This window comes from Geotrypetes seraphini, chromosome 16 (assembly GCF_902459505.1).
Source record: "Geotrypetes seraphini chromosome 16, aGeoSer1.1, whole genome shotgun sequence".
Taxonomy (NCBI): Eukaryota; Metazoa; Chordata; class Amphibia; order Gymnophiona; family Dermophiidae; genus Geotrypetes; species Geotrypetes seraphini.
Window position 1 is genome coordinate 4,648,406 of NC_047099.1, and position 9,197 is coordinate 4,657,602.

The 9,197-nt window shown below is 46.0% G+C and overlaps 1 protein-coding gene across 1 annotated transcript in view; it reads left to right on the top strand.

Moving 5' to 3' along the window:
* Window positions 1-9,197, top strand: part of IPO4 (importin 4) — a 49,460-nt gene that overhangs the window by 17,166 nt on the left and 23,097 nt on the right. The window contains exons 16-25 of the mRNA XM_033924033.1: window positions 773-886; window positions 1,018-1,131; window positions 3,156-3,279; window positions 3,384-3,495; window positions 4,641-4,756; window positions 5,847-5,924; window positions 6,300-6,357; window positions 7,369-7,474; window positions 7,894-8,087; window positions 8,654-8,707. Of these exons, the coding sequence (XP_033779924.1) occupies window positions 773-886; window positions 1,018-1,131; window positions 3,156-3,279; window positions 3,384-3,495; window positions 4,641-4,756; window positions 5,847-5,924; window positions 6,300-6,357; window positions 7,369-7,474; window positions 7,894-8,087; window positions 8,654-8,707 (1,070 nt within the window). The remainder of the gene's footprint in view (window positions 1-772; window positions 887-1,017; window positions 1,132-3,155; window positions 3,280-3,383; window positions 3,496-4,640; window positions 4,757-5,846; window positions 5,925-6,299; window positions 6,358-7,368; window positions 7,475-7,893; window positions 8,088-8,653; window positions 8,708-9,197) is intronic.

Below are 9,197 nucleotides of genomic sequence, written 5' to 3' on the forward strand. Positions count from 1 at the left end.
CTTGGATTGGCCTCCGTGAAGACAGGATACTGGGCTGGATGGACCATTGGTTTGACCTAGTGAGGCTACTCTTGTGAGCCAAGTCTAGGACAATCAAGCCATTGTGACATTACTGATGAGGCATTGGTTGAATGAGGCATTATAACGTCACAATCTCGTCTCTGGAATGTTGTTACTGTTTGGCTTTTTGCCAGGTACTTGTGACTTGGATTGGCCTCCGCGAAGTTGGGATACTGGGCTGGATGGACCATTATTAGTCTGACCTAGTAAGGCTATTCTTATGTTCTTATGTTTATTTAAAGTCTGATATTCTGCTCTTAAGAGGGAACCATCAGAGTGGTTTACAGTTTATAATATATTAAAATTAGAGAGCGGAAAAGAACTACAATTCACCTAGAGAAAGTGGAAATCAAAGAATCCTAGTTGCGGTAGAGATAGACTAAATGCGAAAGATGTCAAGATTGCTGTAGTCCAGGCGTGAGCAGAGGGTGAATTAAATGCATCTTGGAAGAGGAAGGTTTTTAATCCAGCTTTCAACTTGGTGCAGGACCTTTCTAGGCAGAGACAAGAGGGGAAGGGGGTTCCCTAGGGTAGCTTCATTCATCCATTTGCCAATGTGCGTCATGTGTGGAGTTCTAATCCTGGTTTTTTTTGCCATGATTCTGTATGTGGGACACGCTCGTTTTTGTCTCCCATGGATTGCAAGAAGGGAGGAAGCTGGTTTCTTGACTTGTCTCCGAGTTAAAGGTTATCCCTCCTTTCTATCACCCAGGCCCAAAGATTCAGCCATATCTTCCCACACTCATGGAACGAGTGTTGGCATCACTGCGTGAATCAGAGCGAAATCGCATCAAAGAGCTCTCTGTCAGTACAATCGGATCTATCGGTAGGTTTCTCTGGATGGGGGGGGGGTCTCCTTTCTCAGCTCCCTGTCTAATACCCCCCATAATATGATCCTCTTTCTATGATATTTTTCTCCTCTCTCATGCTCATACTTTTCTCGTTATCCCCTTCCAGCCACAGCTGCAGAGTCGTTACTGCTGCCATATTTCCCAGCGGTGATTGAGCACCTGAAAGGGTATCTGGTAAACACCCATGAGGATTTCCGGCCTGTTCAGATCCAGTCCCTTGGTAATTGAATTTGCAATATCTTTGGTTACCTGTTTATTATACAGGGTGCCCATAAAAACACTCCTTGGTTTTAAATGGTTACACAATCAAAACTTATTGGAATATATTTATAAATAAGATGACAGCAAATACAAGTCCCAAAAAGCTCGGTGAGCAAGATCTTACACAATCGCTTGCACTTTTACCCATATAAGCTGCAATTGGTGCAGAAGTTACAACCTTCAAACAATGCAATGCGCCAAAATGACCAGGTGTTCCTCAAGTGGCCCCCGAGATCATCGGACATTACTGCTTGTGACTTTTTCCTTTGGGGGTACACGAAAGACCTCCGCTACCCACAGTTATGGATGATCTTGAGGATCACGCCGGATATGCTTCGGAGAGTCTGGTCCGAGCTCGATTATCGCATCGATGTTTTCCGAGTAACAGGTGGGGCGCACATCGAGTGTATGTAATCATCAGATACCATGTGAAATTTTATGAGTTGATGAAAGCATCAAAGGTGAAAGAATATTCCAATAAATTTAGCTTTTTTAACCATTTAAAATCAAGGTGTGTTTTTGTGGGCACCCTGTAGAATTTGATTTAAAGCTTTAATTCTTGCGCATCGAGTCTTCTACTCTTTACAGCCTGATTATTTGCATTTGTTTCTAATTCCTTATTCACCATCAAGAACTTTAAGATCTATTCAAGACAATAGATTGGTAATACCCTCTGTTCGTAGAGCTAGGTGGAAGTCTACACGGAATAAAGCGTTCTGTTTTGCAGTTCCAAACTTATGGAATCTATTGCCTTGAGAGTTAAAATTAGAGGCAAATTTTTAATCTTTTAAAAATTATGTTAAGAAAAGTTTTTTTAAAAAGAAGCATTCGGACAAGATTTGAATCAATCTGAAATTACTCATATCTTCTAAACGTTTTGGATCTTCAATCAGCAGTCCTGTGAAATCTTAATATCATATTCTTTCTCGCTCTCTAAACCGGTACAGCTAGGAGAAAAGTGCCGGTTTGCAGAAAAATACAGTAAATTTAAAGGAACAGTACCCTTTAGACACAGCCTCAAGGTTTGGGGGAGGGGGGTTTGTTTCACAACAGGCTCTACTGGTTGTTTAAGCCGGAGGCCTGACCGGTATTGGTGTCCAGGGTGCTAGCTGAGGCACCTCTACAAAAACCTAGGGAGGTGGAGGAAGGGTGGGGAGTAGGGACCCAACTTGAGACTCGTCGGGTTTGACACCCCCAAGGTCAGATGGACCCCCAAATAGGTTCTGTCCAAGCTCCGTCCGGCACCAAAAAGGGAATCAGGGGTCCTAAACAAAGCCCAACAGCTCTAATAAGGGGGAGGCCTAAATTTTTTTCTAGCTTACCACCTACTTGGATATTGAGCAAGACTGGTTTGGGAGGGGGAGCCTCAGCTAATATACTACAATCAAAGTTTTGATCTCAGTCTCCACCTGCTGGTTACAGTGAGCTATTATCCATCAGTTAAGAACTGTGCCGGTTTAGAGAGATTAAAAGAGAGGAAATTAGCTGGTAAGAACCTAATTTCTCCTTATTGTTTTATTTAGGAGTGAATGTTTTCTTGTATACTTGCTGTTTGTGTGGGTTAGGTCTATCCTATTTATTTAATTATTTATATAACGCATATCCTACAATTCTATGTGGATTACAAATTATTCAGGTATTCGAGCAATTTTCCCTATCTGTCTCGGCGGGCTCACACTCTATCTAATGCACCTGGGGCAATGGGGATTAAGTGACTTGCCAAGGGTCACAAGGAGCAGTGCGGGATTTGAACCCACAATCCCAGGGCTGTAGCTCCAGCCACCGCACCACACACTCTTTGTATTTTGTAAACCACTTGGACCAGTAAAATTAATGAGCGGTATAACAAGATTATTAAACCATAAACTATGTTATAAGCAGGTGGAAGGGGTGGTGGTGAGGCAGGCAGATAATGGGGAGTGGGGTAAGAGAGAGAAGACAGGGGGCAGCTGGTCGGAGAATAAGTGTGTTCTTCGGTTGCAGAGACCTTGGGCCTCCTGGCACGTACCCTGGGCAAAGACGTTTTCCTGCCCCTTAGTGAAGAATGCTGTCAGCTGGGCCTGAGCCTCTCCGACCAGGTGGACGACCCTGACTTGCGGCGCTGCACGTGAGTTAACTGTCGTAGGGGTTCTTGAGGAGGGGATGGGGCGATGGGGCTGTGTGAGGTACAGCCTTGCCCACCCACACGCTGTCATGGCTTCCTCCCCGCAGGTACAGCCTCTTTGGTGCTCTCTCCTTGATGATGGGGGACAGCATTTCCTCGCACCTGGAGAAAATAACGACGCTCATGCGCCTTTCTCTGAAGTCCACAGAGGGTGTGGTGGTGAGTAGCTGGGTGGGGTACCCTCCCTTTCTTTCTGCCTTCAGCAGGACTGCTGGATATCCTCTCGCATGGACTGCCTCTGTATAAGACTCTGGTGAGACCTCATTTAGAATATTGTGTACAATTCTGGAAACCACACCTTCAAAAAGATATAAAAAGGATGAAGTCAGCCAGAGGAAGGCTACTGAAATGGTGTGTGGTCTTCGTGATAAGGAGTATGGGAACAGACTTAAAGATATCAATCTGTATACTTTAGAGGAAAGGCGGGAGAGGGGAAATATTATAATAATAATAACTTTATTTTTCTATACCGCCATAGTCAGTCGACTTCTAGGCGGTTCACATCGAAAGAAGGCTGGACATTCAGCGAATTACAAATGTGTGAGGGGAATGTTGCAGCAGAAAGGGTTGAAGGGGAGGGAAAGTAAGCGGGGTTGAGGGGATGGAAGTGAGAGGGGGTTGGTATTGCCTGAGAGATTGTTTCGGATTTGAAGGTGAAAAATGTGTAGAGTGAAGGTCGGTCTGTTTAGGTGATGAATTTGTCAAACAGAATGGTTATGATAGAGACGTTTAAATACCTGCGCAATGTAAATGCGCATGAGTCGAATCTCTTTCATTTGAAAGGAAACTCTGCAATGGGAGGGCATAGGATGAAGTTAAAAGGTGACGGGCTCAGGAGTAATCTGAGGAAATATTTTTTTCCAGAAAGGGTGGTAGATGTGTGGAACAGTCTCCCGGAAGAGGTGATAGAAACAGAGACTGTGTCTGAATTCAAGAGGGCCTGGGATAGGCATGTGGGATCTCTCGGAGAAAGACAGAGATAATGGTTATTGTGGATGGGCCATTTGGCTTTTATCTGTTGTCATGTTTCTGTGTTATTGCTCCCCTAAATCTCACAACCCTCCTTCCCTACCAGCACCGGCAAATTTAATACCAGGTTTATGTGTTGGGTGAAACCAGGGTAGAAAAAAAAAAATGTTACGTCTGCTCTACCAAGTGGCCGTGTCTTTTTTTTAATCAAACCATTTGATTTCCTGAGGCTTCTGAAAGGGAAAATCTAGCACAGAAATGCTGTTGCAGAAGACAGAACTCTGCTCTTCGCCTCCTCCTTTGCTGCTGTCTTACATTTTCTGTCTCGCCACTAGACTCACTACAGTGAGAACATATCGTTTTTGCTGTTTGATGATGATGAGGCTGAGGAAGAGGAAGATTCACAGATTCATGATGAGGAGATCGAGGATGATGACCCAGACATTGAAGGGTGAGACGAAAGCAAAATACTTGACAAGAAAGAGAATTTCATTTTGTAGAGGTTAGAAAGAGAGAAGTGAGAAAAGGTATGGGAGGAGGGGGATGCTGGACAAGGTGAAGAGGTGATGAGAGATATAGAAGCAAGGAGAGGCTGAATAAGAAGAGGCATGGAAGGAGAGGAAAGCAAATGAGGGCCCAGAGATGAGAGGAGAGAAGCAGGAAGAGGCTGAGATTGAACTAGAGGGGAAGGGGAGAGAATGAAGAGGGTTTGGCGGGTGTGGTCAAGAGGTGAGAGGAGATGTAGAAGCAGGGAGAGACTGAGGCTCAATGGAGGGGGGGAAGGAATAGGAAGATGCATGGAAGGAGGGGGAAAGGAAATGAGGGCCAGAGATGAGAGGAGAATCAGGGAGAGGTTGAGATTGAACTAGAGGGGAGGGGGGAGAGAATGAAGAGGGTTTGGCGGGTGTGGTCCAGAGGTGAGAGGAGATGTAGAAGCAGGGAGAGACTGAGGCTCAGTGGAGGGGGGAAGGAGGGGGAAAGGAAATGAGGGCCCAGAGATGAGAGGAGAATCATAGAGAGGCTGAGATTGAACTAGAGGGGACGGGGGGAGAGAATGAAGAGGGTTTGGCGGGTGTGGTCAAGAGGTGAGAGGAGATGTGCAGGAAGAGGCTGAGAATATTATTATTTTTAATATTTATATACCACTTTTAAGTGGTTTACATTCAGGTAATCAAGTATTTTTCCCACTCTATCCTGGGGGTTCACAATCTATCTAATGTACCTGGGGCGATGGTGGATTAAGTGACTTGCCCAGGGTCACAGGGAGCAGCACGGTATTTGAACCCACAGCCTCAGTGTGCTGAGGCTGTAGCTCTAACCCCTGTGAAAAGAGGAATTGAGGGAGGGAATAGTGGGGCTCTGAGTGAGGCTCAGAAGTGAAAGGAAAGAAGCAGGGCGAAGCTGCATAGGGGTGCGGGTAGTGGAAGAGGATAGGAAAAGGGGGGCTGGATAAAGAATTCAGGAGGGTAGGAAAAGCTCTGGATCAAAGGCCAACTGTTAGAGAACATGATGATGTCACTGTTGCTGCTGTTTTTCGATAGATTCACTGTGGAAAATGCTTATATTGATGAAAAGGAAGATGCGTGTGTAGCCCTGGGAGAGATTGCCCTCAATGCCAGGTAAAAACATTCCCCAGCATTGCATTTGCTAAATTCTCCTATGAGAGTGAGAAGAAGAGTTTGTGGGTATGCCCTGGCAAAAGATTTCCAATGGCTGTCTATATACAATGTGAATTTTCTCTCGTTTGGTCATAGCTGTATCTTTAAGACAGTGGTTCCCGAACTGTGGGTCATGACCCCAAATGGGATCACAAATTAAGCGAATGGGGGGGTCAAATAAATCTCTGTTTCTGCTTCATCAGGGCTCCCCCCACCCCCAAGGCTTGCACTAGCTACTGCTTTTCCACTCTGAATGAACTGAGGTCTGGGGTCATGTTAGATGAAAGTTTGGGAATCTCTACTCTAAGCATTTCTGTCTTCTCTCCTCTTTCTCAGCGGCGCTTTCATACCATACCTTGAGCCATGCTTTGAGGAAGTATTTAAACACCATGAGGTGAGTGTTTCCCTCCCGGGCAGAGCTGCGTTTTGGACTATGTGCTACAGGCCCCCTGGGGGTCACATCTGGGGTTAGGATGGGTGGTGATAGTTTAAGCCTCTTGAATCTGAAAATGCGACCAAGGGTCTTAACTTCCCACTCCAGTTGCCTGGTTTTATACGTTATGGTCCAGCAGTTTCCTTCTCTTCTTTGGGTTTTGAGCGCCTGTCTCTGCTGGGGGCATATGGCACCCTCCCAACTGCCCCTCTGCCTTTGAGACAGACATTGGGGAAGCCACAGCTTGCCTTGGATCGGTAGCAGGGAATATTGCTACTGTTTGGGTTTCTGCCAGGTACTGTGAACTGGATTGGCCACTGTTGGAAACAGGAGCCTGGGCTTGATGGACCATTGGTCTAACCCAATATGGCTGTTCTTATGCTTTCAAGTCCAGACAATCCAGTGACAATCCATTGATTAAGGGCAGCCTCACATTTCAATTCCTTGGGGTCCTCACCAGATCAGTCCAGAACTTGCAAGTGGACATAGAAAAATACTGAAGTGCTGGAGATACACAATGTCCTTATAGTTTAGAGCACATTCCGGTGTTTTTCTATCTCCAGCAGGCGGAAGGTGGTCTGCTGTGCAGCTGCTGGACTGATGGATGAGGTCACTTCTGGACCACTTTGGTCAGCTGATAGCCAGTTGAGCAGGTCTGCATGGATCCTGATGTTGGGTGTCCAGAAGATCCCTTCTTTCCCCCTCCCCACACTGGGGCTGTGAACACTGCCTTTGCAGCAAAAGCTGGGCTCGGGAGACAGTCTGATTCTTTGCTGTCTTTTTAGATGATTCGTAGGAAAAGTTCCTCATCGCAGTGTCTAGGGAAGTGACTCAACTGAAATTCCGTTTTTTTATTCACTGTCAGATACAGACTGATCCTGTTATATCTTTCCATCTCTTTGTCCGTCCATCCCACCACTCCATTCTTTTCTGTCTCCAAATCTCCATCTCCCTCCTGTCACCTGTCTCCAGTCTCCTCATATGAATATCAGAAAAGCCGTCTATGAGACGCTTGGTCAGTTCTGCCGAGCCCTCCATAAGGTCTGCCAGAACAGCCCTCCACAGCAAAATTCAGCAGGTAAGGGGTGCTGGAGTTGAGGAGAAGATGGCACAGAATGATGGGATGTGGGAGGGGCCTTCTTGGTATGACATGGTCTGGAATCCAGAGAGCAGAATGTCTAAAATCTCTCGTCTTGTTCTCTCAAGGCCTCTTGGTATCATGGGGTCTTAAGAGAAAATTGGTCAGGGGACCTCTTGTGTGATATAGTCTGGGATCTGGTGGACTGGGACCACTTAGTGTGGTGCAGTTTGAGATCTGATGAGCAGGAGGTCGGGGGGGGGCACTTGGTATGGTGAAGTCTGGGATCTGTAGGACAGGAAGTAAACCAGGCCTTTTGATGTGGTGAGATTTATAGAGGGAGTAAAAGCTTAGGAGAGAGGGGCCTTGTGGTGTGTTATGAAGATGTTTTTGTGTCGGTGTGTGGCTCCTCCCTACAGCTCTTCAGAAAATGCTGGACCTGGTCTTTCCTGTGTACTTTAAGGCCATCCAAGAAGACAAGGAACGGCTGGTGGTGATGAGCATATTGGAGGCCATGAACGACATCATCAAGGACTGCAAGAGCACGGCCATGCAGGATGCCAGGCGATTGGGTGAGATATGTCAGGTGGTTCGTCTGGTGCTACAGCAGAAGGTAGGGTGCTCAAAGCGTGAATGTAACAACCCTGTGCCCTTTTCTCATGCCAGGTCTCTACTGCATTTGACATTTCTTGAGGTCTTTAATGGACACAGTACAATCTCCCATTCACTCTGTCTCTATCCCTGCGACATTTGCAAGTGCTCTCTCTCTCTCCCCCCTCTCTCTTTCTTTCTCCCTCCCCCCCTCTCTTCATATATCATCTTTGTGCATTTAATTGCTTTCTCTCCATCTCTTTAGGTGTTTTTCTGTCTTTATGCCCCTCTCCTTCTCCAGGTTTGTCTTCCCCCCCTCTCTCTTTGATATTTGTGACACTTGTGGAGAGAGGGAGAGAGAACAGGAAGTGCACTTCCTCTGTGCCTTTCTCCAAGTGTTCTTCTGTCAACTGTCTCTCTTTGAATGTTTCTGTCTCTAGGAATTTTTTTTTCAGCCCTCTGATATTTTTGAGGTTTCTTGTAAAGACACTGGACAATCTCTGCTCTCTCTTTTTCTATTACATTATATCTTGGTCTTGGTGAGACTTTGCCCTTGCTTACAAACCCTCCTCCCTCTCTCCTCAACAGACATGCTGTCAAGACCCTGAGGCTGAAGATGGTGATGATGACGATGGACAGCAGGTAAATGAACCTAAGATGGACAGCTACTGGTAACAGAAAAGACCTATAACCACATAGGGGCCATTTTTTCCTCATATTTGCCAATATAGGCATATATCATGCCACTTAAATCACCCTATGTGTAAAAGTGTCTGCATGTTCTCTGCTGAAATTTTCAGAGGAGAGTGGGTGAATTTCACACTTGCTGTCCGATATTCAAAACGATTTAGCTGGCTGTTGACCAGTTAAATCGCTTAGTCGGGGCCGGCTGCTAATTTTCAGCTGCACTTAACTGGCCGAGTGCCGCTGAAATTTGCAGTTAGCGGCCGACTCAAAGCCGGCTACGTTGATGGCGTTCCAGGGACAGAGTCAGCATTTGGCCGCTTAAGTGCCAATATTCAATCCTTAGCAGCCAGGGTTAGTGTCTGTCCTGTCTCTTATGTGGTAAACCGAACTTCTGTTATACTTGACTGGAAACAATCCAAGCCGAGTAGTTGTGTTTTATATATGA